The sequence below is a fragment of the Lepidochelys kempii genome, chromosome 5 (genome assembly GCF_965140265.1).
Source record: "Lepidochelys kempii isolate rLepKem1 chromosome 5, rLepKem1.hap2, whole genome shotgun sequence".
Taxonomy (NCBI): Eukaryota; Metazoa; Chordata; order Testudines; family Cheloniidae; genus Lepidochelys; species Lepidochelys kempii.
The window spans coordinates 698894-726315 of NC_133260.1; the positions used below are offsets into that span (position 1 = coordinate 698894).

At 57.2% G+C, this 27422-nt stretch overlaps 2 protein-coding genes across 4 annotated transcripts; both read right to left on the bottom strand.

The window, feature by feature from the left end:
- Positions 1–200: 200 nt before the first annotated feature.
- LOC140911046 (avidin-like) lies at positions 201–10879 on the bottom strand. 3 transcript variants are annotated; one of them, XM_073343257.1, is made up of 4 exons: positions 10730–10879; positions 8415–8622; positions 2636–2756; positions 201–1075 (listed from the first exon to the last, which is right to left on the bottom strand). In XM_073343257.1, the coding sequence occupies exons 1-4, from the start codon at positions 10799–10801 to the stop codon at positions 1006–1008; spliced, it is 471 nt and encodes a 156-aa protein (XP_073199358.1). In that variant the 5' UTR covers positions 10802–10879; the 3' UTR covers positions 201–1005. The 3 variants fall into 3 exon arrangements, with proteins under 3 accessions (XP_073199358.1, XP_073199357.1, XP_073199356.1); XM_073343256.1 differs by lacking the exons at positions 201–1075; positions 2636–2756; positions 10730–10879 and adding an exon at positions 6102–7824 and having other exon boundaries at positions 8415–8497; XM_073343255.1 differs by lacking the exons at positions 201–1075; positions 2636–2756; positions 10730–10879 and adding an exon at positions 6102–7827 and having other exon boundaries at positions 8415–8496.
- Positions 10880–18869: 7990 nt separating this feature from the next.
- LOC140911992 (avidin-like) lies at positions 18870–26549 on the bottom strand. The gene is made up of 4 exons (XM_073346145.1): positions 26444–26549; positions 23147–23357; positions 21176–21296; positions 18870–19293 (listed from the first exon to the last, which is right to left on the bottom strand). The coding sequence occupies exons 1-4, from the start codon at positions 26516–26518 to the stop codon at positions 19260–19262; spliced, it is 441 nt and encodes a 146-aa protein (XP_073202246.1). The 5' UTR covers positions 26519–26549; the 3' UTR covers positions 18870–19259.
- Between the last annotated feature and the right edge of the window lie 873 nt (positions 26550–27422).

The following is a 27422-nucleotide window of genomic DNA, read 5'->3' on the forward strand; positions in this document are numbered from 1 at the left end:
CTTGGATATTTCAGTAGCAAAGTGGTTGGGAGTTGGGGTAACAGGGACACCCAGGGACTCCCAGACCAGAGCACCAGGCTGAGCTGAGTCCAGGCTGATAGCGGGTGCCTCTGGACAGAGCGATGGGCAGTGAGCAAAGGAGTATCGGGGGCTCACCGTGTCAGACTGTATCCACAAAAACAACGAGGAGTAAGTGGCACTTTAAAGACTAACCCGATTTATTTGGGCAGAAGCTTTCATGGGTAAAAAACCCACTTCTTCAGATGCATGGAGTGAAAATTACAGATACAGGCATAGTTATACTGGCACATGAAGAGAAGGGAGATACCTTACAAGGGGAAAACCAGGGCTGACAAGGCCAGTTCAGTCAGGGGGGATGTGGTCCACTCCCAATAGCTGATGAGGAGGTGTCAATACCAAGAGAGGGAAAGTTGCTTTTGTAGTGAGCCAGCCACTCCCAGTCCCTGGTCAAGCCCAAATTAATGGTTGTAAGTTTGCAGATGAATTGTAGCTCTGCAGTTTCTCTTTGAAGTGTGTTTCTGAAGTTTTTTTGTTGAAGGATGGCTACTTTTAAATCTGTTATTGAGTGTCCAGGGAGCAAAGGAGCGACCCAGGGGGATGAACCTGCCAAGGGGCATCCCAGGAAGGGCCTGGCTAACGGGAGAGAATCCGGCACCTCCCGGGGAATCCAGGGAGGGCCAGGTGGGACTCACGGCTCAGCAACAGCTTCACCCCAAGGGTCAAGAGCGGTAAAAACACCAGAGACTCATTTGCCTCCCGCGCTAGAGCTTTACTGGGAAAGGAATGGGGGGGTGGGGACAGCGATTCTGGGGGGGTCACCGGAGAGCGAGGGGGAGTTGGAGACAGAGACGGGTGATTCTGCAGCCCAGCAAACAGCCCTGAGGCCGGGCAAGACGCTCTCGAGAGAGCCCAGAACAGTCCCGGATGGGGGGCCAGGAGCCCTGGGGCTGCAGAGTGTGGTCACGGTGCTGCTGGGATCACTGGTCACAGGTCGCTCCTCACGGATTCGCCCATGTTCTGCACCTTGATCCGAGTGAAAACGTTTGTACCGACCCTGCGGGGAAGCACAGAGCTTGGGTTACTGGCCCAGCATGGGCCTGCACTCGGGGCTGCCCCATACACTAGAGGGAGGAAGGAGGCAGGGGCAGAAGGTGCATGAGCCTGAGGAGAGAAGCCCAAAGAGGGACACCCCATCCCCAGGGCACCCGGCCCGGGTGCTGAGCACCGCTGTATGGGGAACGCCCCTCGTCCAAGCTCCATCTCACGGGGCCCCCAGCAGCACCATGCAGGGGCAGGTAGGGGGCTGGCAGACAATTAATATGGGCGTTACCTCAGGGGGGCACCCAGCCGCCCACCCCAGGGAGGCAGCATGGCTGTGGGCACCCCGCACTGGCAGGGCCTCAGCGCCACCCAGCAGCACCCGGGGTGGGGGGGGGGGCAGGGGCTCCGCAGGCTGCACATCCCCATGGTGCTCAGCAGGGCCATTGAGGGCAGGGGCCTTTCAGCAGCCACTCGCTCAAATCTCCCCTTGGTGCCCCCGGGAGGTGCCCCCAGCCCCCCCGTAGCCTCCCGCCTGGCTGCTGACATGCTGGGTGCCAGCCTGTGCTCTGAGGAGGGCTGGGCACAAACAGGTCACCAGGCAGGAGCTCCCTTGCCGCAGGGAGGGGCACGAAGTAGCACCAGAGGCCTGGGCCCCCTCCCCAGGGGTCAGTCCTGGGGCCGCTGCTACTCAGTGTTTTCATGTAGGACTTGGACAATGGCATGGCGAGGGGGCTTATACAATGTGGGGGTGACACCAGGCTGGGAGGGGCTGGCAGCACTTGGGGGGCAGGATTAAAATCCAGAGCGACCTTGAGAAATTGGACAATTGGTCTGAGGTCACCTGGATGAAATTCAAAGAAGACAAGTGCAAAGTACTTCAGCCAGGAGCAAAAAATCCTATGCACAGCTACAAAGTGGGGATCATCTAGCTAGGAGGGAGCACTGCTGAAACCAGCTGTGGGGTGTCGTAGATCACAAACTGAACATGAGCCCACAGCATGATGCAGCTGGGGAAAAGGCTGATCGAATCGAGGGCTGTGTTAACAGGAGCATTATATGTACGAGAGGGGAGGTGATTGTCCTCTCCTCACGCTGGGGAGGCCTCAGCTGGAGGCCTGGGCCAGGTCTGGGTGCTGCGCTTTAGGAAAGATATGGAGAAATTGGAGAGGGGCCAGAGGAGAGCAAGAAAAATGATCAAAGGTTTAGAAAATGCAACCTGAGGAAAGGGTAGAAATACTGCGCATGGTTATTCTTGAGAACAGAAGAGTGAGGGGGGACCTGATGGCCGTCTGCAGATGCTTAGGACTTCTGGGGCTTTTCTGATGGTCCTGTCACTGAGTTCTCTCCTCCTCCCTGCCAGAGTTAGGCTCACAGTGGTCAGTGCAGGAGCGTCTGGGGAAGACGTGCTGCTCCCCACTGCAGGCCATTGCCTGTCTCCTCTGGCCACGGGACTGGTCCCCACCCCATCACCTGAGTCTCCTCCACACAGGCTGTGTCCATCTCCTGGGATGGCGAAGCCAGACCACTGGAGATGATTCTGTTCCCTGGGGAATGAGGATTTTCAGTCACTCACGTGGTTGCTTTCCAGTTATCATCCATGGATTTGGCCTTCACTCGCAGCAGCCACATGGTCTGCAGAGTTTCCTTCCCATGATCATCCGTGAAGCACTGGCCCACAAAGACGGTTGTCGAGTCTGCCACGGAATCGAACAGGGGTTAGAGCGAACCTCAGAGACACTCGGCCTGAGACCCCTGGTGTCCTCTCCCGCACCTCTCACCCACAAGCACGTCCCAGGCTCCACGCCCAGCCTGGGAGGTGGGTCCGGACAGTGATCTCATTGTACGGAAGGGAAGTGACAGGCCAAGGCCCCAGTGAGTCACTGGCAGTGCCCAGGATGGACCCCAGAATCATAGAATCATAGAATCATAGAATCTCAGGGTTGGAAGGGACCCCAGAAGGTCATCTAGTCCAACCCCCTGCTCAAAGCAGGACCAATTCCCAGTTAAATCATCCCAGCCAGGGCTTTGTCAAGCCTGACCTTAAAAACCTCTAAGGAAGGAGATTCTACCACCTCCCTAGGTAACGCATTCCAGTGTTTCACCACCCTCTTAGTGAAAAAGTTTTTCCTAATATCCAATCTAAACCTCCCCCACTGCAACTTGAGACCATTACTCCTCGTTCTGTCATCTGCTACCATTGAGAACAGTCTAGAGCCATCCTCTTTGGAACCCCCTTTCAGGTAGTTGAAAGCAGCTATCAAATCCCCCCTCATTCTTCTCTTCTGCAGGCTAAACAATCCCAGCTCCCTCAGCCTCTCCTCATAACTCATGTGTTCCAGTCCCCTAATCATTTTTGTTGCCCTTCGCTGGACTCTCTCCAATTTATCCACATCCTTCTTGAAGTGTGGGGCCCAAAACTGGACACAGTACTCCAGATGAGGCCTCACCAATGTCGAATAGAGGGGAACGATCACGTCCCTCGATCTGCTCGCTATGCCCCTACTTATACATCCCAAAATGCCATTGGCCTTCTTGGCAACAAGGGCACACTGCTGACTCATATCCAGCTTCTCGTCCACTGTCACCCCTAGGTCCTTTTCTGCAGAACTGCTGCCTAGCCATTCGGTCCCTAGTCTGTAGCTGTGCATTGGGTTCTTCCGTCCTAAGTGCAGGACCCTGCACTTATCCTTATTGAACCTCATCAGATTCCTTTTGGCCCAATCTTCCAATTGGTCTAGGTCCTTCTGTATCCTATCCCTCCCCTCCAGCGTATCTACCACTCCTCCCAGTTTAGTATCATCCGCAAATTTGCTGAGAGTGCAATCCACACCATCCTCCAGATCATTTATGAAGATATTGAATAAAACCGGCCCCAGGACCGACCCCTGGGGCACTCCACTTGATACCGGCTGCCAACTAGACATGGAGCCATTGATCACTACCCGTTGAGCCCGACAATTTAGCCAGCTTTCTACCCACCTTATGGTGCATTCATCCAGCCCATACTTCCTTAACTTGCTGACAAGAATACTGTGGGAGACCGTGTCAAAAGCTTTGCTAAAGTCAAGAAACAATACATCCACTGCTTTCCCTTCATCCACAGAACCAGTAATCTCATCATAAAAGGCGATTAGATTAGTCAGGCATGACCTTCCCTTGGTGAATCCATGCTGGCTGTTCCTGATCACTTTCCTCTCATGCAAGTGCTTCAGGATTGATTCTTTGAGGACCTGCTCCATGATTTTTCCAGGGACTGAGGTGAGGCTGACTGGCCTGTAGTTCCCAGGATCTTCCTTCTTCCCTCCCCCTCCCTCTATCTCTTGCTGTCCCCACCCTGACTCACTCGCTCCTTATCACCAGGCGGAGCAGGGGGTTGGGGTGCGGGAGGGAGTGAGAGCTCCGGCTGGGGATGAGGGGTTTGGGGCTGACTGGGGCTGTCAGGATCCCTTTTTGACCAGGTGTTCATGTCGAAAACCGGACACCTGGTCACCCTAAGGAGAATGAAAAGGGATACTGACGAGCTGCCCCATTCTCTGATCACTGAATGAAACACTGGGCTGTGCCTGCTTCATGCAGATGGGCCTAGGAGGCATGTGCATGGGGCAGAGCAGCAGGAGCGGGGAGGGAAGCTGCTGGCTGAACAGGACAAGGAGCCTGTGCCTGGCGGAGGACCATGTAAAGCCTCCAGGAAAGTTAGAGTTTGGCAGAAATGCAGCAGAAAAATGGCGAAAGTGGGAGCAAGGATCTGAGTGCGCAGTGTTGTGAGTGGTGCAGACAGTGCTGAACCAGCCATTGCGGGCCCTAAGTGGGAATATTTCCCCCCACAACACATAGTAATAATTAAAGGGGGCCCCCTTGAGCTGCTCGGGGCCCTAAGCAATTGCTCAGTCTGCTTATGCCTGGCACCGGCTCTGGGTGCAGACACAATAGATGGATGGCGGCAGACAGAGTTATTTCTTCCTGGACAGGTGAAGGAGCACGAGGGGAGGTTTCAAGTTGATGATGATGCAGATGGAGAAAACATAGAGGTCTCAAAGAGTGAGTCTGAGGCATTCTGTGCACCGCAAAGCAACTTCATGTGTGAGAAGCACAATTTTTCACCAGAAGTCAGACCGATGGGGATCAATATGTGACTGATTTAAACCTGGCAGCACAATCATGTGACTACTGAGAACCGAGCAAATTGCTCAGTGAGACCGCCTTGTGCGTGTGTTGTGTCAAACGCGGTGCGAGCGAGGCTGTCCAAACCCTTGAACATGCTGCGGACGTATAATATCGTGCAGACGAAATGATTGAAAACAACTGGGAGGGCTGGGTGAGCCAGACAGACAAGTGCCCCCATCGCACTGAGTCTGCCTTTGGCAAGCGCCTAGGCTGGAAGCCGTCCTGCTGCTAACAAAAACCTGGGATCCAGTGAAAAAAGAGCAGCCAGGGGCAATGAAGGGTTGTTCTAAATGCGGCCGTGACCATGCCATAGGAACCATCCTGCATATGGGCAAGAATGCCGAGGATGTGGCAAATGCAACCACTTTGCCAAAACGTGCCCCTCCAGAACAGAAGTGTCCCAGGGCAAACAGCTGGTTCCCCACCCAGAGAGGAGGTGAAATGATGGCAGGGACTTTGGCACAGGAACCAAAGTTACTGAGTGTTGTGGGGGGCGGGGAGGATCACTACGTTGTGATGAGCCTTGTCAGCCACAGCAGGTTGCTGGCCATTGGGTGCATGAGATGGGGAGGCAGTGCCAGGCCAAAGGGGTGGCCTGCGACAGGCAGGGTCACGAATGGGAGGAGGAGGAGGAGGCTGCGGAAGATGGCCTGGGGTGGGCTGGGTGGGGGGCGCCAGGCACTGCCCCAGGTGGAGCTGGGGGGATTTCAGCCTATCCATTGAGCACCGAATTCCTCTCCCTGTGACCCCCGCGCTGGTCCCCGAACAGGGCTGGCCCACAACATTTTGGTACCTGAGGTGGGGAGCTCAAATGAGGCCCCCATACCCCCTCGCATGGGCCAAAACTTTGAAAGGTCTCAATTCTGCCTTCTTCCTGTTTTACTCCTCTCAGGGTGCTGCTCTGCTACCTACCCCAGTAAAGGAGAACTCACGACTTAGAATGCCTTGTTCAAACATTTTAAGTAACACTTAACTTTCAAACGCCTGAATAGCGAATGTAACGTTTCTTGTCTGCCTAGTAAACACCGGCATTTGTATCTGTTTGAATAGCCAAAGTGGTGCTTTCTGAGCCTTCTTGGTTGCAAAGATTTGAACTGCTTCCTGCTGAAGGTCCATAGTCTGGGCCAGCTCGTGCTCTGTTGAGATGATGGCAAGGCCGACCAGCCTCTCCTGTGTCAGTGTGGCGCGTAGACATGTTTTTATTAACTTCAGCTTGGAGAAGCTGCGTTCTCCACTCACAACTGTTACAGGAAGTGTTAGACGTATACGCAGAGCAACAAAAGCATTTGGAAAGAGGGTGGTCATCTTATCTGTGCACATATATTCCAGAACAGCCTTTGGAGTTGATCCTGCTGAAATGTATCTTGAAAGGGCTTTCAGTTCATCCCCTAAATCACTCGCATCAATATCGCGCATGTCATCATGTGTCATCAACACTGTCTCTAGTGCCCTGCATTGCTGGTGTAGGTCTTCTTCAGGTATCGTGAGGAGTTTGGGAATATCCTACAACATCCCAAATCTACTGCTGTGTTCCCTGAGCTGCATGAAACGTTCTTCAACTGCCTGTATTGCACAATCTAGCACCTGGTTAAGGAATTCAACTTTGAATTGTTGTTTGGGGTCTCTTATGGGATTATCCTGTGCCTCATAATCAAAATGTCTTCTTCTTCGGTGACTCTTGTGTTCTTGAATGGGTGGGAAAATAGCTTCAGTGTGAAGTTCCTCTGCCAACTTCTGGGCACTCTTCAGAACGTTTTGAAATCCCTCATCTGACCGGTAAGACCGTAGGTATGACTTTGCTTTGTCCAGTTGTTCCATTGCTCCAGATATATCAAGGTCAACACCTTGGAGTCTCTTGCTTACAACATTTATTTCAAACAGTATGTCATGCCACAACACTAAGCCACACAGAAATTTGAAGTTAGGTATGTTTCTGGTGATTCCATTTCCCTCTGCCACTGTTCTCCCATGAACAGTTCCTGTCACAGCATTATCCTCCATAATGGCAACTATGGCATCATCTATCTTCCCAATTTGGTGTTTGAGAGGCTTTATCGCCTCCACTCGACTTTCCCATTGTTTGGCACTCAGTGGTTTCAGTGTCAGAGAAGAAGTTCCCAGATGTTGCTTCAAAATTTGCCATCGATGAGTTGATGCAGAGAAAGATCCATCGATGCTTTGAATTACAGTAAAAAATTCAGCAGCCTCACTAGAAGTTGCTGATGCTGCATCACTGACCACCATTGTCTTTGGGGACATGAAGTTTTTCACTTGCTGTGGCCCGTGCAGTACAAGGAAGTCCTTCAGGCTACCGCTCAGGGGGGTCCACAGTCCTGGATCCTCTAGACTTAAGGAACTAAACTCAGCAGCAGCCGTTTCTTGCGCCTCCACCACACTCTTCTCTGATCTACACTTTTCTTCAGGAAAGTGCATGGTTACATCCATTTGAGATGGAGATACGGATGCTGCAGTAGCTGCCAGGTCACCTGCACTCTGACTGACTGGAAGATCAGGCATCTCCTCACCACTCACATCCTCCTTGGGGCCGGAAGGCTCATCGTGAACATTTGTGTCTACGTATCTCAGGAGAGCTCCTTCCTGCTAAGATAGAAAAGCTTCCTTTGCTTGCTTTCTTTTTCTGAATGCTGCCCCAGAGGGGCGTTTTCTTCTTTCACTCATGGCTGCTGTTCTGGGCCAGCTACAGTGGCTCTCAACACTCAGTTGAAGGGGACAAATAAGCAGGCTGGTAGCAGGGCCTGAGTGAGGGAAGATGTCAGCGTCTTAAGGGCCTAACTGGCTCCTACTCCTTCAGTTGACGGCCTGTTCTCCTCAAGTGGGTTCAGGGACGCAGGAGGACACAGGAAGCTCCCCGAGAAGCTGGGGTTAATCAGTCCAGGCTCCTGGGGTGCTAGAGAGGTACATAAGAGGCTCCTCCTCCTCTCTCTGCCTGCAGCTCTTGCTGCTTTCTGTGATTCCCTCTCACCTTTCTCCTGCCTGCCTCTTATGTCTCTTGTGCCCTCCTTCCTCCAGCCCAGCACTCCCCCCTCTCTGGGCATCTCGAGCAGAGAGAATCCGCAGCAGACACAATTTTCTACACTCTGGGTCCTAGTGGTGCCCCCCACAGTCTGGCGCCTCAGTTCGCCTCATGGTAAGGCCAGCCCTGTCCCCAAAGCCACTGGGCCACGTACCTGAGAAGCTCCATTTGACGGTGAACCCGAAGGTTGGGTGCTCCAGGTTGTCGACATGCTGGGATCCGTTCAGGGGCGACACGAGGATCGGCTTTTCTGTGGCTGACACCGCTGTGAGGTACAACCCAGAGAACTGCCCGGCCCCGTTCACGGCAGAGATGGTCATGTTAGAGCCCAGGTCGTTCTGCCAGTCGCCAGTCAGGATGCACTGAAAGAGGGGGGTGCAGTCAGCGGGAGGGGGATGGTGGAGTCAGGAGGGTCAGACCCCAGCTGAGGCTGTGACCCCGAGAGCCCTAAACGCAGGACACAGACCCCACAAAGCAGAGGACGACCAGTGACCAAGGGGGTCTGTGCTCTGACTCTTGGCCATTGAGGGGAACCCCCTGCCCAATAAAAATAAAACCCTCCCAACCACAGCACCCGGCCTCCCTCTGCCGCTGGGCGGGGGCTCTGCCTTCTCTCTCCGAACCCGGGGGTACGGAGGAGGCGTCCCCCTTCCTCTCTCCATCCCACCGTCCCCTCCCCACACACAACGAGGGGAGCGTCTCTGAGGCAGGGGAGACAGCAGCCGTCCGTCCCCCGGAGCCACAGGGCCCCGAGGGGCCCGAGAGAGGTGGCAGGTTCCCTGCCGCTGGCGCCTCTCCCGGTCCCCCGGAGCAGGTCTGCCCTGGGACTGCTGGGCACGAGGACGGGACGGGTGCAGCGCAACGTCGTCCGGGACGTGCTGTCTCCGGCCCCGCCCGGGGGTACTCTGGGTGCCGCCTGGCCTCTCCTACGCCCACGGCACGGGGAGGGATCCGCAGCCGAGCTGCCCCTGCCAAGGCTGCTCAGAAAGCCCAGTCCCCAGAGTGACTCTGGCCTGGGACGTTTCGGACCCGAGAAGGCGAATGCCCAGGCAAAGCAGCAGTGAAATCCGCCCGGTTCCAGCCCCCAGCGGCTCAGGGAGACAGGGACCCGCGAGCTGGGGGCTGAGACCCGGGCGCTCTCGAAGGACAAAAGGGGTTTCCGATTTGAGGGAGCCGCTCAGTCGTGTTTGATCTCTGCTGACGGGGTAACGCGGGGCTCTGAGAAGCTGAGCCTGCGGCTTCCAGCCCGTTGCACTGAGCGTCCTGCTTGGCGGCTCCGGCAGGGAGCGGCTCCAGGCCCCCCGCGGGTTGCTCGAGCTTGGTGAGCTGGAGCCTCAGCCCTGGCGGGGCTCCCTGGCTTGGCACCGTCACCACCTCAGGGCGTTTCTTGTCCGGTCCCCGAGAAGTCTCCTCACCGGGACACAACCTGCCTGGCTGAGTGGGGCGTGCGGCGCTCAGCCCGCAGGTCGCTGTGCCCGACGGGGCTGCGTTGCCTCCAGAGCGGGATCCCGGCGTGGGGAAAGGCCCCCCGCCTGCCCTCACCCCCACGGGTCATTGCAGCTCCTGACCCAACGCCCATCGCTCCCCTCCGGCTCTCACTGCTCCCTGCCCCGGCCAGAGACCCCCAGAGCCAGCGCCCGGCCCCCTCGGGCCCTCGCCCTGCCCCGGCCGGAGACACCCCACAGCCAGCGCCCGGCCCCCTCGGCCCCTCGCCCTGCCCCACCCTGAGACACCCCAGAGCCAGCGCCCGGCCCCCTCGGCCCCTCGCCCTGCCCCGGCCGGAGACACCCCAGAGCCAGCGCCCGGCCCCCTCGGGCCCTCGCCCTGCCCCGGCCGGAGACACCCCAGAGCCAGCGCCCGGCCCCCTCGGGCCCTCGCCCTGACACGCCCCAGAGCTAGCGCCCGGCCCCCTCGGAACCTCGCCCTGCCCCGGCCAGAGACACCCCAGAGCCAGCGCCCGGCCCCCTCGGCCCCTCGCCCTGCCCCACCCTGAGACACCCCAGAGCCAGCGCCCGGCCCCCTCGGCCCTTGCCCTGCCCCGGCCGGAGACACCCCAGAGCCAGCGCCCGGCCCCCTCGGCCCCTCGCCCTGCCCCAGCCGGAGACACCCCAGAGCCAGCGCCCGGCCCCCTCGGGCCCTCGCCCTGCCACGCCCCAGAGCCAGCGCCCGGCCCCCTCGGCCCCTCACCCTGCCACGCCCCAGAGCCAGCGCCCGGCCCCCTCGGGCCCTCACCCTGCCACGCCCCAGAGCCAGCGCCCGGCCCCCTCGGGCCCTCGCCCTGCCACGCCCCAGAGCCAGCGCCCGGCCCCCTCGGGCCCTCGCCCTGACATGCCCCAGAGCCAGCGCCCGGCCCCCTCGGGCCCTCGCCCTGACACGCCCCAGAGCTAGCGCCCGGCCCCCTCGGGCCCTCGCCCTGACACGCCCCAGAGCTAGCGCCCGGCCCCCTCAGCCCCTCGCCCTGTGTAGTACCTTTCTCTCTGAAGAGGCACCAACGGTCACCAGAAATAGGGCAAGGACCAGAGAGAAACCCGTTTTCCCCATTGTTACTGCGAGTGGAGGCTGCCCACAGGTGCCAGAGGAATCTCCTTCCAGGGACTCGTGTCTGGAACTCCCACTCAGGCCCCTATTTATAACCCTAGACACAGGCGGGGCTGGGATGGGTGCTGGTTATTTACTGATTAGCAGTTCCAAGAAATAGAGATTTTTGCTTAAGTTTAATTTCTGAGGAAAAGAAAGAGAAAGTGAAAAGGGCCGTGTGACCCGAGCAGTGTTGTGCAACTTCCGACCGAACCCGAGGCCAGGACTGTGGCTCTCTGGAAACCCCTGATGCCCAGAGCATCGGTTGAGTCCGTGTGAAGCGATGGAGCCAGGCCCAGGCCTGGCTGAGAGCACTTTGGTGCAGAGGCTCATCAGGTTCGCTCCTCGCTGGGCCCTGAGGCCCAGGAACGGTGGAGTCCAAAGGTTCTGCGGCTGTTGCAATGAGACAATTGACCGGCGAAGGCGGCAGTAACGGCCCCCCTGGGGGACCCAAGAGCTGCTGGTTCCTCCCCACGGGGTGGCTCTGCACGGCTCCGGAGAATATGTACGAACAGCAGCGCAGGGAAATGGGCCCCCATTTCCGGGTGGTTTCTGTGAACACACAGCACCTTGCAACGGCAAAGGCTGCCAGCGACACGACGCTAAAGGGCCAGCAAACATGACTCATGGATGAGGAATCAGGACGGCAACTAGTCACCCTCAGGAACGGGGCGAGTGAGGAGAGAGCACGTGGGCAGCCGCAACAGCAGGACGAGAGGGCAAGAGCAGGACAGAGCAGTGCCAAGCGCTGTGGGGACAGAGCTGGGGCCGGGCTGAGGGGCAGAAATGCCGACAGGGGAGGGGTCAGCTGGAGAAGCACAGGAGGCCGTGGCCTGCAGGGGGAAGGAGGGGACCCAGGGGGGTGGGCAGGCACAGGAGGGATCCGCAGGACGGGGAGGGATGGGGCCACCAACCCAAAACCAAAACCAGCTCTGACGAGATGCTGGGTCCCTTTAAATGGGAGCAATTAATCCAGTTTCTGTCACTGATTTTCTTTAACTCAGATAGAATCATAGAATCATAGAAGTTTAGGGTTGGAAGAGACCTCAGGACATCATCTAGTCCAACCCCCTGCTCAAAGCAGGACCAATCCCCAATTAAATCATCCCAGCCAAGTATTTGTCAAGCCGGGCCTTAAAAACCTCTAAGGAAGGAGATTGCACCACCTCCCTAGGTAACCCATTCCAGTACTTCACCACCCTCCTAGTGAAAAAGTTTTTCCTAATATCCAACCTAAACCTCCCCCCTGCAACTTGAGACCATTACTCCTCGTTCTGTCATCTGCCACCACTGAGAACAGCCGCGCTCCAACCTCTTTGGAACCCCCTGTGACGAAGTGGGACTGTTCTTAATGGTTCCTCTGAATAGTGTGGGGGTGCCTCAGTTTCCCCTAGGCAGTTCTTAAGTGTCTGGGTGGTGGGGTAAGGGTGTATGATCAATGCAGAGCCCTAGAGGGCAGGTGTGTGCAGGGGTCTGGACACAGAGAATGGCCGACACCCTGTTTCCTGGCAACTGATGGCCTGGGCCCGTCCCGCCTGCAAGGTGAGAGCTAAAGGGTTGGAGAACAAAGGAATCCCGTGACCTCCTGGCCCGGGAAAGGGACAAAGCCCAGAGGAGGAGGGAGTTTCAGTTTGGGGCTGGCTGGGACATGGAGTGAAGTGCAGATGTGGTTGTCTGGCTCACTGCCCCCCAAAATGGACCCAGCTGAGGGGTCCTGTTCTCTGCACCTACAAGCTCTGTGTTAGACCATGTTCCTGTCGTCTAATAAACCTCTGTTTTACTGGCTGGCTGAGAGTCCCGTCTGACTGCGGAGTTGGGGGGCAGGACCCTCTGGCTGCCCCAGGACCCCGCCTGGGCGGACTCACTGTGGGAAGTGCACGGAGGGGCAGAGGATGCTGAATGCTCCGGGGTCAGACCCAGGAAGGTGGAAGCCGGGTGAGCTGTGTGTCCTGCAGACAGGCTGCTCACAGGAAGGCGACTTCCCCAGAGTCCTGCCTGGCTTCGTGGGGAGCAGTTCCAGAGCATCGCCCGGGGACTCCGTGACAGAGGTTGCTACAGAACTTTTACTGGCCCGGGGTCTTTACCACGGTCCGGCAGTATTGCCGATCCTGTGACCCCTGTCAGAGGGTGGGGAAGGCCCGGGACAAGGGGAAAGCAGCTTTGAGACCTTTGCCCATCATAGAGGAGCCTTTCCAGAAGGCGGCCATGGACATCGTGGGGCCTCTCAGCAAGACGACGCGGTCGGGGAAGAAATACATTCTGGTGGGGGTAGATTTTGCCACCCGCTACCCCGAGGCAGTGCCCTTAGCTTCCATTGAAGCTGACACCGTGGCCGATGTGCTCCTGACCATTTTCAGCCGGGTGGGGTTCCCCAAGGAAGTCTTGACAGACCAAGGCTCCAACTTCATGTCGGCCCTGCTCCGGTGTTTGTGGGAGAAATGTGGGGTCCGGCACGACTGGGCCTCAGCTTATCACCCCCAGTCCAATGGGCTGGTGGAGAGGTTCAATGGGACGCTAAAGATGATGCTGAAAACCTTTATGAACCAGCACCCGCAGGATTGGGACAAGTACTTACCTCACCTGCTGTTCGCGTACAGGGAGGTGCCCCAGGAGTCTACCGGATTTTCGCCTTTCGAACTGTTATATGGCAGGAGGGTGAGGGGCCCCCTGGACCTGATGAGAGACGAGTGGGAGGGGAAGGCCACTCCCGATGGAGAGTCAGTGGTGGAGTATGTCCTGATCTTCCGAGAGAGACTGGCTGAACTCATGGGCCTGGCCAGGGAGAATCTGGCCAGAGCCCAGAGGAAGCAGAAGGTCTGGTATGACCGCACGGCGCGGGCCCGTGCCTACGCCACCGGGGATCCGGTGATGGTTCTCATCCCCGTGAGAAAGAACAAACTACAGGCCGCCTGGGAGGGCCCTTTCAAGGTCGTCAAGCAGCTCAATGAGGTAAACTATGTGGTGGAGCTGTCGAACCGGGCGCACCACCGCCGGGTGTACCATGTGAATATGATGAAGCCATATTATGCCAGGGGGAAGGTGGTGTTGGCCGTGTGTGGACAGTGGGAGGAGCAGGGAGATGACCCTTTAGTAGATCTATTCCCTGGGACCAGAGCTGGTTCCCCCCTGGAAACAATTCCCCTCTCGGATCAGCTAACCCCTGCCCAGCAAGCTGAGGTCAGGGAGGTGCTGCATCCGTACGGACAGCTGTTTTCCAACCAGCCTGGACGCACTAATCTGACTGTCCACCGGGTGCAGACAGGGTCGCACCCGCCGATAAGATGCTCCCCCTTCCGAGTCACAGGGAAAACTGCTCAGGACCTGGAAAGAGAGGTCCGGGACATGCTGGCTTTGGGGGTGATCCAGCCATCTGCCAGCCCTTGGGCCTCGCCGGTGGTGCTGGTCCCCAAAAAGGACGGGTCGGTCCGGTTCTGTGTGGACTATCGGAAGCTCAATGCCATCACAGTATCTGATGCCTACCCCATGCCCAGGCCGGACGAGCTCCTAGACGAGCTGGGAGGAGCTTGGTACCTTACCACCATGGACCTTACAAAGGGCTACTGGCAAGTGCCGCTGGATGCAGATGCCCGGCTGAAATCGGCCTTTATCACCCCTCTGGGGCTCTATGAGTTCCTGACCCTGCCTTTCAGCCTCAAGGGAGCGCCGGCCACCTTCTAGCGCCTGGTGGACCAGCTACTGAGGGGGATGGAGAGTTTTGCCGTGGCGTATATTGATGACATCTGTGTCTTTAGCCAGACCTGGGAGGACCACGCGTCCCAGGTTAGACAAGTGCTGGACCGACTCCAGGGGGCTGGGCTGACTGTAAAAGCGGAGAAGTGCAAGGTGGGGATGGCGGAAGTATCTTACCTGGGCCATCGGGTGGGGAGCGGCCGCCTAAAGCCAGAACCAGCCAAGGTGGAGGTGATCAGAGACTGGCCCGCTCCCCACACCAAAAAGCAGGTCCAAGCCTTTATTGGGATGGCAGGATACTACCGAAGATTTGTGCCCCACTTTAGCGCCATAGCCACCCCCATCACTGAGCTATGCAAGAAGGGGAAGCCAGACAAGGTGGTCTGGACCGAGCAGTGCCAGGAGGCTTTCCGGGCACTGAAGGAGGCTCTGGTCAGTGGCCCAGTTCTGGCAAACCCAGACTTTGACAAGCCCTTTGTGGTGTTCACCAACGCCTCAGACACGGGACTGGGGGCGGTGTTAATGCAGGAGGATGGAAAGGGGGAGAGACACCCCATCGTGTACCTGAGCAAGAAGTTGCTACCCTGGGAGCAACACTACGCGGCCATCGAGAAGGAGTGCCTGACCATGGTGTGGGCCCTCAAGAAACTAGAGCCCTATCTCTTCGGGCGACACTTCACCGTCTACACCGACCACTCTCCCCTGACCTGGCTGCACCAGATGAAAGGAGCCAACGCCAAACTCCTGAGATGGAGCCTGCTCCTGCAGGATTACGACATGGACGTGGTCCACGTGAAGGGAAGTGCCAACCTGATAGGGGATGCGCTGTCCCGGAGAGGGGGCCCCGAACTTCCCCAGGTCACTGGTCAGAGTGACCCCGCTCAGTTCAGTCTCGAAGGGGGGAGAGATGTGACAATGTGACGCAGCAGGGAGGGGGGAGTGTTGACCTGGGAATGTGCCCTGGGGATGGGAGACCTGAGAGCCTGTCACCTGAGCCGGGAGGGGGAGGGGGAGGTGACACCTCTGCCCGGGAATGTGGACGGAGGCTGCACGAGGGAGCCTGCTGGGGGGGTTTAGTTTCAGTTTGGAGCTGGGTGGAGGAACACAGGGAACCCCAGGGCTGGGGTCTAAGCTCCCTGCTCCCCCAGAAGGACTTGACTGAGGGGTCCTGGTTGTACCCACAAGCTCTGTTTTGGACTGTGTTCCTGTTGTCCAATAAACCTTCTGTTTTACTGGCTGGCTGAGAGTCTTAGTGAATCCCAGGAAGAGGGGTGCAGGGCCTGGACTCCCCCACACTCCGTGACACTGACTTGTTATGTTTTGACTTATAATCACTTAAAATCTATCTTTATAGTTAATACATCTGTCTGTTTATTCTACCTGAAGCAGGGCGTTTGGTTTGAAGCATGTCAGAGACTCCCCTTGGGATAACAAGCCTGGTACATATCAATTTCTTTTTTAAATTGACGAACTCATACAAGCTTGCAGCGTCCAGCGGGCATAACTGGAGACTGCAAGATGGAGGTTCCTAGGGTTGTGTCTGGGACCGGAGATATTGGCTAGTGTCATTCGCTTGCACAATCCAAGGAGCAGCTGACATGCCAGAGGCTGTGAGTGAACAGCCCGGGAGTGGGGGTTCTCAGAGCAGAGCAGGGTCAGGCTGGCTCCCGGAGTCAAGGATTGGAGTGACCTAGCAGATCACCAGTCCAGATAACACCAGGGGAACTTCACAACCTCTTCTATTGACACCTCAATCTGGGACATTCCTCAGATTTGTCACCTGAAAAGAATGGCTCAGGTGTGGGAATCTCCCTCCCATCTGCTGCAGTGAAGACTGATGCAAAGAATTCATTTAGCATCTCTGCAATGGCCTTGTCTTTCTGGCCTAAACAAGAATATGTGAATCAGTTGTTGTGATCAAGTTTTGGCCCTTGTAAGCCACAGGGAGGCCAGATTCCAGAGGAAATCTGAGACGGGTGCAGCTTTGTAGACCTGTCATCTGCCTACGACATGGTCTAGATTAAAGGCTTGATGCTGAAGCTCGCAAGGATCACTCGCTGCCACAAAACACTATGTCTGCTATGGATGATGCTGAGCAGTAGGCAGCTATGTGTCCACTTGGGCAACAAAGTCAGTTCACCCCAGTTCCTCAACAATGGGCTGCCACAAGGCTCAGTACTCGCGCCGACAATTTTCAATATCACACGAGCAACATGCCTCCAACGAAGTCGTGCAAAGTTGCATATGTGGATGATCTTGCCCTGGCAATGCAAGTAGCCACCTTCAACGACCTCAAGTCCACCTTGAATGGGGACCTAAACACCAGGGAGGAATATTTCTGGAAAGGGAAGCTCAAGGCAAATCCTCACAAAACCACAGCACTGCATTCCATCTTGATAACAGGAACACTGAGCACACCCTGAAAGTGACCTTCTGCGGCTACACTGCGCAACATGACCCCATGCCAACCTATCCTGCAGGGAAGCTGGATCACACACTAACCTTCCACAACCATCTGAAGAAGGTAGCTGCCAAGATGAAGACAAGGGTCAACCTGGTCCAGAAACTGGCTAGCACAAGCTGGGGACCATCAGCATCAGTATTACGGACATCAGCAAGGGCCCTTGTCGACCCCATAGCTGAGTATTGGGCACCAGCATGGACCAGAAGTAGCCGCACTCAACTTGTTGATGTCCAGCTGAAGTTGACCCCAACGCCTTGGCTGCTGGTGCTGTCACACATGGCTCCCCCATCCATTCGCTGCGATGCTGCAACCCTTCGGGAATTCCAGAGGATCGTGGAAAACGAATGTTTTCCCATCCACCAGGACCTTAGCAATGTCCCACACCATCGCTTGAAGTCACGTGAGCCCTTTTGGACCCTCGCATTTAGCCTTCAACAATGTAGCTTCAACCCTGATGAAGCTTGGAAAGCCGAATGGAGTCACAAGAAGTCACAAATAAACACCTTGTAAAAAACCGGATGCAGAGGATTCCTGGCTTCAATCTCCCACAAAGCTCATGGGAACCCTAATCTGTATCCGCACAAACTATGGCGGATGTGGATACTTGCTGCACAAATGGAAAAGTAAAGACTCTCCAGTGTGTGACTGGCCACCCAGAACAGACCAGGACCATATAACGACTCAATGCCCGATTCACAAATATGAAGAAGGCCTCAGGCAGTTATCTCGCTTACCCATCTGAATGTAGAGTATTGTTGTTGCTCTACGTTTCCATCAGCCATACGGAGAAGAAGAAGGGTTCCTTTGGCACCCCCATTGTCCAGGGGCCCCACTGATTGTCTGGCAGACTTCCTGCTGCTGGTGTATTTAGCACAGGTTTGATGTTAGTTTTTGAGTCTTTGGCTCGTTGCTCTTCTAGGCCTGTCTAATTACACGTTTGCACTTGACTTGCCAGAGCGGATGCTCCTTTCTGTTGTTCCCACTTGGATTTGACCCTCCCATTTTGAAAGGGAACCTTTTGCCCCACCCGCCTCTTTTACTCTGTTGTTAGCCACCGTGGCATTTTTTCTTTGGTCCCCTTTACTATTTTTTTTATTTCAGGTGTACATTTGATTTGAGCCTCTATTATGGGGCTTAAATAGCTTCCAGGCAGCTTGCCGGCATTTCACGCTTGGGATGGTTCCTTTTCATTTCTGTTTCACTAGCCTCCTCCTTTTTGTGTAGTTCCCCTTTCTGAAGTTAAATGCTCCTGTGCTGAGGTTCTTTGGTATCCCCCCGCCCCGGCCCAATGATGTTACATTTAATTATATTATGGTCGCTATGACCGAGTGGTTCAGCTCTGCAGTGCACATGTTGGGCCAGGTCCTGTGCACCACTTAGGACTAAATCAAGAATTGCCTCTGCCCTTGTGGGATCCAGGACTGGCTGCTCCCCATGGGGGTGGAGCAGGTCCTGCTCCCCAAAGGCCTCCCTCCCCCTTTGGATTATTGGCCCAGTGTGTTAATGTGGGCCTGCCCCAGGGACTGACCCTTCCACCCTCTGCACCAGGGCCAGCCAGCCCCATGCGCCGTGTGCTGTTCAAATCCCAGGAGATGAGGTCAGGTCCCGCTTCAAGGCCTCTCCCTTCCTGCTCAATGGTGGGGGGCAAGGTTCCCAACTGCTCCAGTCAGATCCAAGCTACAGTGGGATTTTAGTCAGGGGTGGGTGGGAACACGTGACTTTGAATCTCCAGAGCTTTAATCCACAGGTTTTGCCCGTCCCTTTCCCCGTGCCAGGTTCCTCCGGAGCCTTATGCCTCCCGTGGAGAACAACACAGAACTGAGCCCTGTTTTTCCAGTGAAAAATGTTTATTTGGCTTCTGGTGCCTAGATCTCAAGGTGGGCGGCGCCGGATGCCCAAGACAAACGAAACCCAGGGCTGAGAGCGCTGGACAGGAACCTCCCGAGTGAGCGAAGGGCCGTTTAGCCGGGAAGGGCGTCTCCTTGGGGCTGTAAACCGGCTGCTGCATTCTGTATCCCGGCCATGGGCAGGGAGCAAAGGAGCGACCCAGGGGGATGAACCTGCCAAGGGGTGTCCCAGGAAGGGCCTGGCTAATGGGAGAGAATCCGGCACCTAAGGAACTAAACTGCAGCATGCGGGGGTGGGGACAGCGATTCTGGGGGGTCACCGGAGAGCGAGGGGGAGGTGGAGACAGAGACGGGCGATTCTGCAGCCCAGCAAACAGGGTCACCAGGCACCGTCGCTCCTCACGGATTCGCCCATGTTCCGTCACTTGATCCGGGTGAAAATGTTTGTGCCGACCCTGCGGGGAAGTGCAGAATTCATAGATTCGCAGAGTGACAGTCAGAAGTAAGGCTACAATTCTGTCAGGGAGGTCACAGATTCTGTGACTTTCCGTGACCTCCAGGACTTCTTCTGGAGCAGGGATGGAGCCGGACAAATTCCCATCAGAAATAAGGCCCAAATGTTTAACCCTTGGAGCAAGAGGCCAGGGCAGTGCTGGGTTCTCCAGCTGTCAGCACCGGGGTCTCTGGAGTGGCGGCTGGGGTGTGGGGAGGCACCAAAACAGCTGACCGGCAGCCAACCTTGGGGCCTCTGGGCAGTGGTCTCCAGCCTGCTGGAGCAGCGGCTGGGGTTGGGTCAGCCCCTGTGGGGCCCCTGTGGCAGGAGCAGCTGAAAGCCCTGGCAGGCTCTGTTTGTTTCTTTGTTTGTTGCAGGCTTCCATGAATTTTTGTTCATTGCCCGCAACCAGTCCCTGACTTTTACTAAAAATTCCTGGGACAGAATCTTACCCTTAGTCAGAAGGGACCATCAGCTCATCCAGGCTAAGCTCCTGTGTAGCACAGGCCAGCCACAATGCCCCCCGCCCCCCGCCCTGAGCCCAGTACCTCGTGAATGGCTGAAGCATCTTCCAGAAAAGCAGCCAGGTTTGAACTGAAGCCCGTGAAGAGCTGGAGAACCCAGCACTGCCCTGGCCTCTTGCTCCAAGGGTTAAACATTTGGGCCTTATTTCTGATGGGAATTTGTCCGGCTTCAGCTTCCAGCCATTGGTTCTTGTCCTGCCTTTCCCTGCTAGACTGAGCAGCCCGTCAGCGCCTGATATTTTCCCTCTGTGGTTTGTTCTCACCTGTTATTTGCCCAGCACAGACCATGCGCTCGGTGCTGCCCGATACGGGGGGAGGAGGGGGCAGAAGGGGCACAAAGTGCAACAGCCTCAGAAGGAGAAAAGACCAAAGAAGGACACCCCCTCCCAGGCCACCTGCCTGAGCACCGCTGCCTGGGGAAACGCCTCCTCCAGGCTCCACCTCGGGGGGGCACCCAGCCGCCCACCCCAGGGAGGCAGCGTGGCTGTGGGCACCCCGCACTGGCAGGGCCTCAGAGCCACCCAGCAGCACCCGGGGGGGGGCAGGGGCTCTGCAGGCTGCACATCCCCGTGGTGCTCAGCAGGGCCATTGGGGGCAGGGGCCCTCCAGCAACCACTGGCTCAAATCTCCCCTTGGTGCCCCCCGGGAGGTGCCCCCAGGGCAGGCAGCCCCCTCCCCCACTCCCCGTGGGCCTCTCCACAAGGCGGGCAGGGCCGTGGGGCACTAGCAGCCCCGTGAGGGGAAAGGTTCAGCAGTGGCAGGCATGTTTGGCTGTGTCATGGGGTAACTAGGCCTTTGCTGGGGCCCAGCCCAGGGTAACAGCAGGGAATGGCTTTGCCAGGGCTGCCCGAAGCCTCATTATCCATACTCTCCCAGTTCTTCCAGGTGCCCCAGCCGCCTGCACCCCCGGAGATGGTTCTGTTCCCAGGGGCTGCTTCCCAGTGACAAGCTGCCCCAGCCCACTCTCTGTTTCCCCATTAGTCTCTCACAGGCCTGGGGGGACTTGGCTCTGGCCGCCGGGATCACAGCCCTGAGGTGTGACAGGGCTCAGGGAACTCTGCAGCCTTGGGGAATAAACCTGCCTTCGGTTCACACCACTTCATCCTCCCCCAGCGAGACACTGGAGGGCGAAGGGTCCCCATGGGTTTGTGACTCTGGGCTGAGAGCCATGCCCTGTCCCCGCAGGCTGGTTTTCCTACATCTCCAGCGCTAGGAGCCCTTGGACCAGAGCCGGGATTCCAGCCCTGCCCTTGGCACAGAGACGGGGCCAGTCCCCGCTCCAGTCCTTCGCCCCTGGGCAGTCGGTGCCCAGTCACCCACCTGGTCGCTTTCCAGTCGTCGCCGGGGGAGCTGACCTCCTCACGCAGCAGCCACATGGTCTTCAGAGTTTCCTTCCCTTTATCATCCATGAAGCACTGGCCCACGAAGACGGTCATTGAGTCTGCAGGGGAACCCGACAGGAGTGAAAGTCAGCGAGGCCCCCGAGAAACAGAGCCCAGGGCCCAGGGAAGGAGGCGGAGTTGCTTAAAGCACGACTGGAGTGGACGGAACCGCTACAGAACAGGAGAAAGAGTCAGACATCGGTGGAGCTGGCAGCAGCACCAAGAGTTAAGGGTGCCCAAAGTTTTCCATTAGAAGACCCTGTTCTCAGTTGTTTATAACTTGCCTCATTTCAACAGTTCAGCTGAAGTTTCCCATGCCAGGCATCTGCCTCAGGCTGCTGAGGTTTGGGGTTCTTTTACTTCTTAACATAATATGGTTCAGCCATTTCCAAGAACAAGGTTGGGGGAAAATACGTTAATTTTGCCATGTTAAAAAATTCATACCACCTTCTCACTGGGAAGTTTGAGTGCCCCATGCTTGAGCTGGGACTCAACACTTGGCAGTGGGGGAGACTGGCCTTTGGCCAGCCCCAAGTTGGGCAAGTTACAAGTCCCTGAAAAGTCTCCCTTCACACATGCTCCGTAGACACTTGCTAGAGTTTGTCAGCTAAGTGCCCCCAAGATTCCCTGAGCGTGGGGCTGAGCGGGACTTTCCCTGCAATTGCCTCTTTGGTCCTGGGCCCCGGCACTGAGAGCGAGAACTTGCCTTTCCTGTGCGCTCACTGGCCCCCTGTTTTCCCCAGGCCGGGCAGAGGGATAGAGGGCGCAGCCTGTCTGCAGTGCAGAGGGGTGAAGAGATGCAGGACAGGGGGCAGAGTTGGCTGGAGGGGGCAGAGGGGTCAGGAGGGCAGATGAGGATGGGGCAGGGTGAGGAAAGGGTGGGATAGGAAGCGGGGGATAGGGGTTGGGGAGGGGCAGAAGGGAATGGGGAAGACTAATGGGATGGGGCTGGAGGCAGGTGCTGAATGGAAGTTCCTGCTTCAGGTTCTCCTGCTTCTCCTCCCTCCCTCCCCCCACCCCCCATGAGCCTTAAGGCTCCATCCCCACCCCTCAGTCTGCTCTGGATGGCTCCAGTTTGCACGCCCTCCTCCAGGCTCCCCTGCCACCCCTGTGTCTCACAGCCCCCGCGTCTGCAGGGGGACATACTCCTGCTGCCCCCACCCTCTGTCCGCTGCTTCGGAGCCCCCCAGGAGGCGGTTCCCAGTAATGGTTCCCAGCACGTCTGCTGAGCAAGGCCTCGCACCCAGCCTGGGGAGGCCGACAAGTGCCCTGTGCGCACGGGATGGCTGAGCGCTGAGCCAGGGGCTGGGTCTGTACAGCGCCTAGCGCCACAGGGACCTTGGCACTACCTAATACAGACAGTGACTAACAGTTCACAGCAACACCGGTGCTGGGATGTGCACAGCTCTGGCAGCAGCCCCAGCAGGCTGCCGTAGACAAGCCAGGGAGGAGACAAAGCAGCTCGCAGTGTCCCCCAGGGCTCTCGTCCCCAGAGCACTTGAAGCCTCGCACCCAGCTGGGGAGGTGAAAGGGTCCCCGTAGGCAGGTGGAGAGGTGATGGGGAAGCTGCCCAAGAGCCCTCGGCAAGTCCCAGGCAGAGCCGAGGATGGACCCCAGGAGCTCTGACCACATGGCCTTGGAGACACAGCCCAGGGTGAGCAATGGGCCCTCCACCATGGGTCTGAGGCCGGGCCCCAGCCCTTTGGTTTGAGGTTGGTACATTTGTATCTTGTTTCCAGTCTGTTCAGTTCTGGCTCAGAGCCCCTGGCACTGGCCAAAGCTGAGCGTTAAGGGGCTGGAAGAGCAGAGGACGGTACAGAGACTGGGCAGGGAAGTGTTTCAGCTTGGTTAGCACTGAATTCCCCTCCGTTCCCCTCCACCCCGGGCACTGAACCCTCGGGCCACGTACTTGAGAACGTCCAGCTCACGGTGAAGCCAAAGGTCAGCTGCTTCCTCTGGTTCGTGGGCTTCTGGGACCCCTTCAGGGGTGACACCCGGATGTGTTTGTCGGTGGCCGTCACTGCTGTGTGGTACAAACCGGTGAATCCCCCATCGGTGTTCACGGCAGAGATGGTCATGTTAGAGCCCAGCTCATTCTTCCACAGTCCAGACAGGACGCACTGAAAGAGGGACACGGTCAGCAGGATGGGTCCCTCCCCCGCAGCGCTGCAGGGCCCAATGCTCCCCTAGGCCATGCCCCTGAGAGCGCCGAACACGGGAGCCAGACCCACAAACAAGGAGAGGGACAGAGCATGGGTCTGTGATCGGATTCTCTGCCCCAAACCTGCAGGGAATGGCTGGCTCTGGGGTCAGATCCCTTCCTGTGCTGTGTTTTTCTCCTTGCACACTGTCTCCGGCTGTTCCCATTACCCACAGGAACACTCAGCCCCTCTCCAAAGCCTGCTCAGCTGATGGCTTCAGTGAGATCTCATGGCAGCGAGGGCCATGTCTTTAACTACAAGCTCACACGCTAGTTTCCCACAGGACCCATCTCATTCAGTGCTCGGTACAGATCTGCTCTGGGGCTGACCTGGGGCTGTGCAGGGAACCAGCCGTGGTCCGTAGGACCCCTGCCTCATTTGTTGCAGAAGCTGGAAGGTGCGAGTGACTGAGGCAGGGGACTGCAGGAAGAGAGAGGATGGTGTCATGGTGGAAGCTGAATGCTGCCCTGGAGATGAGATTCTGTCCCAGCCTCTGCCACACGGGTCTCGGGTGATGCTGGGCAAGTCACCTACACCAGCCTTTTCACAAAGAGCCCTGGTGCGCTCATTTTCTGGGCGCCTGACTCGAGACGATGGGGCTGAGATTTGCAGAAGCGCGGGGCGCTCACCCCTGCAGTCAGTGGGAGCTGGGCTTTGAGCGAAGATAGTGCTGTCAAACGCCAAGTTCACTGACAAACCAGACCCTCGGCCTCACAAATAGGACATCCAAAATGAGCCAACACTTGTGACAGATCTGGCCTTGACCTTGGCATCTCCGTTCCCCACCTGTAAAATGGGGACACTTCATACCATGGATTTTAGGGGCAGAAGGGCCCTGCAGATCACGAGCGTCCCTCCTGGCTGTGCTACAGCAGAGCTCTGAGGACGACGCCCAGTCTTGACTTTAAAACTCCACCACGTCCCTAGGTCAGGCATTCCCAAGGTTAATTCCCCTCCGTTAAAATTTTACACCTGATTTCTAGTCTTGTTCTGCCTTTGGCTGCTAGATCAAGTTGCTGGCTGGTTCTGAACTCTCTGCCCAGCGTATGGATTTCTGCTCCATGTTCCAGTCACCGCTAAGCCGTCTCTGTGAGAAACTAAATAGCTCGAGCTGCTTTCTCTCACCATAAGGCAGATGTTCTAGGCAAAGCATTCTCCTCGCTCATTTCAGAGCCCTTCCCAAGGATTTCCAGGAACAGAAACTCATGAATATTTGTAACCCACTAAAATACTCCAGGAAGAGCTACTTTGAGAAACCCAGGAGGACATGAGCAGCTCGGTGTTCCGTGCAGGCTTTAAACAGTGTGCAGTAAATGAAGCCCAGGGCCACACCGGAATAACGAGCATAAAAGCAAATATGGCATAACAAGGCATCCAATGAGCCTGTGTGCACCGACTGGGCAGGGGCCGGGCTGTGACTGTGGAATTAGAGACTGTAGCATGGAGCGGATGAATTCAGGTTGTCTGGGCAACCTGGTATTTCCTAACTTTTGAGTGCTTGACTTTTTCTTACCAGTCTCTTAACATTGTTTTTTTTGGTATGTTCTATAAATCCCTGGGAAGCCCTTCCAAGGAGCCCGTGTTCCGTTTTGGGCTCCCCACTTCAAACCAGACACTGCGGGAGTCGAGGGGTTCGCAAAGGGGTGACAAGGATGGGTAGAGATGGAGCGGGGGAGACAGAGAGGTGACAAATAAGAGCTAACATGACAGAGGGACACATGATAGTGACTAGGACAAAGGAGGTTCCTGGGTGCTGCTGCTCATTCTCATAACACAGGAACATTACATAAAACTGAAAGGCAGCAAATTTAAAACTGATCCAAAGGAAATACTTTCTCATACTCTGCACAGTCTGTGGAACTCTCTGCCACATGATTTCATCAAGGCCACAAGCTTAGCAGTGTCCAGAAAAGGCTCAGATGTTTCTATGGTGAATGAAACCAGACTGAAATAGAACAGTAACGATTAAAACACATACAAGTTTTGGGAGGGCTCTGACCCCTCCTGCTTCTGGGCAGGAGTGCACCCCTGACTGCTGGGGTCAGGCGGAAGCCCTTCTGGGGCACTTTAATCCGGTTACTGCCTCCTCCATGCTTCCACACACCTTCCTCTGAAGAAGCTGGTATTGACTAGGTTTGGCGATGGGAAACTGAGTTAATTGGCCCCATGGAGGAATCCAGGCTCGGAATTCCCGCATGCCCAATTCACCCTGCTCTACCCTCGCACAGGCCCAGCCACAGGATCCTGGTGCCAAACACCCTGAAGGTGACCAGTAGCCAGAAAAGGGGGTGTCATGCTATCAAATCGAAGGGAGTCTTGTGTCCCAGTGCTGAAGATTGGGAGCTTTGCAGAGCCGAGCCTGCTGCATCTGGCCCCCTCACACTGTGCGTCTGCTTACCCAGCTGTGTCTGCTGGCTGTGACACGGCTCCCCCAGCTTGCTCTGGGTTTTAGGGCACCCCAAGCACCGCACTGCCCATTGTCACACATTCACGGGGGGCATTTCCTGCCCCGCCCCTTTGCCCACCCACTGCGACATTCTGCTCCCGGCTCCAACATCTGCCGGGCACCCCGGGAGTTCTTTCCTGTCACAATAAAACAACAAACCCCAGAGCCATTCCTGTCCCTGCCCTTTGCGGGAGGGGGAATCTCCCCACTGGGACGTGCAGCGGCTCAGTCCAAACGCTGCTGCAAGAGATGCTGCTGCTTTCCCTTGAGAGTAAAATCGCGGCAGGGGGGAAATTCCCTACCCCCCTCTGGCCTCTGCAAGACTCATTTCAGTGTCTGACCCCATTGCTCCTCGCTCCAGGTTGTCACGCCATCCTGCCCCAAGCAAGAGCCCCCTGCCCTGGCCCAGAGCCAGCGCCCAGCCCCCTCGGCCCCTCACCCTGCCCCACCTGAGACGTCCCAGAACCAGCGCCCAGCCCCCTCGGCTCCTCGCCCTGCCCCACCTGAGACGTCCCAGAGCCAGCGCCCGGCCCCCTCGGCCCCTCGCCCTGCCCCATACCTTTCTCGCTGAGGAGACCCCGAGGGTCACCAGAGCCAGGGCGAGGAGCAAGGAGAAGGCGACTTTCCCCATCATCTCTGGGAGTGGAAGGCACCTGCAGACACCAGGTGAGTCTCCCTCCAGGGACTCATGCCTGGGGCTCCCAGTCAGGCCCCTATTTATAGCTCCAGCGACCTCACTCGTTGGCAGTGCCAGGTATTGAGCAAGTGCTGGCTTTTGAAAGTTGTTTTTCCTGCAGTGGGACCTGAAGTTCCCAGAAGCGTTTGCCGGTGACCGGCCATGTGACGCCTGCCCTGCTGGGCTGCTGGTGGGAAGCGTTTGGCCGCTCGCTGGATGGGCCCCTGTGTGCCAGGTGGGGCCAGGGGGGCTGATGTGAGCGCAGCACGCAGTGGGCGGTGCTGGCCTGAGGACCCCGGCTGGGCTATACAGAGCGTGGCGCTCTAGGGGCAGGAGGGCCCCAGGGGGGAGCTCCTGGCCTGGGGGCAGCAGGCTCCATGGGGCAGGGGAGGTTCAGTTTGAGGGATGCTCTCACTTGGCACCACACAGAGGTCCCTGGCTCCGGGCACAAGAAACTCTGGGAATCCCGGCAGGTTGCAGGGAGGGTCTCTGTCCTGCAGCTTTGGGCTCCTTTGAACTTTCAGCTCCAAGTCAGACTGGGCCCAAACCCTGTGACCCAAATGCCGGGAGCCCAAGTCTCCCAACCTGAGCCCCCTGCACCCCAAGTCTCCCACCTGAGCCTCCTGCAGCCTGAGCCCCAAACCTGAGCCCCCCCCAGCCTAAGCCCCCCATGCCCCGGTTTCTCTTGTCTCCAGTCCTGCCATGGGCAGCAGGCTGCTCGGAAGGGCCCTTGCCAGGCCCTGGCGGCCTTTCTGCCCTGGCTCTGGGAGGCGCCAGCCTGTATTTGCCCCCTTGTTGTTTGAGGGGCTGCAGCTGCTGTTACTGTCAAGCCGAAGGTCAGGGCGACCCCCAGGGATGGGCG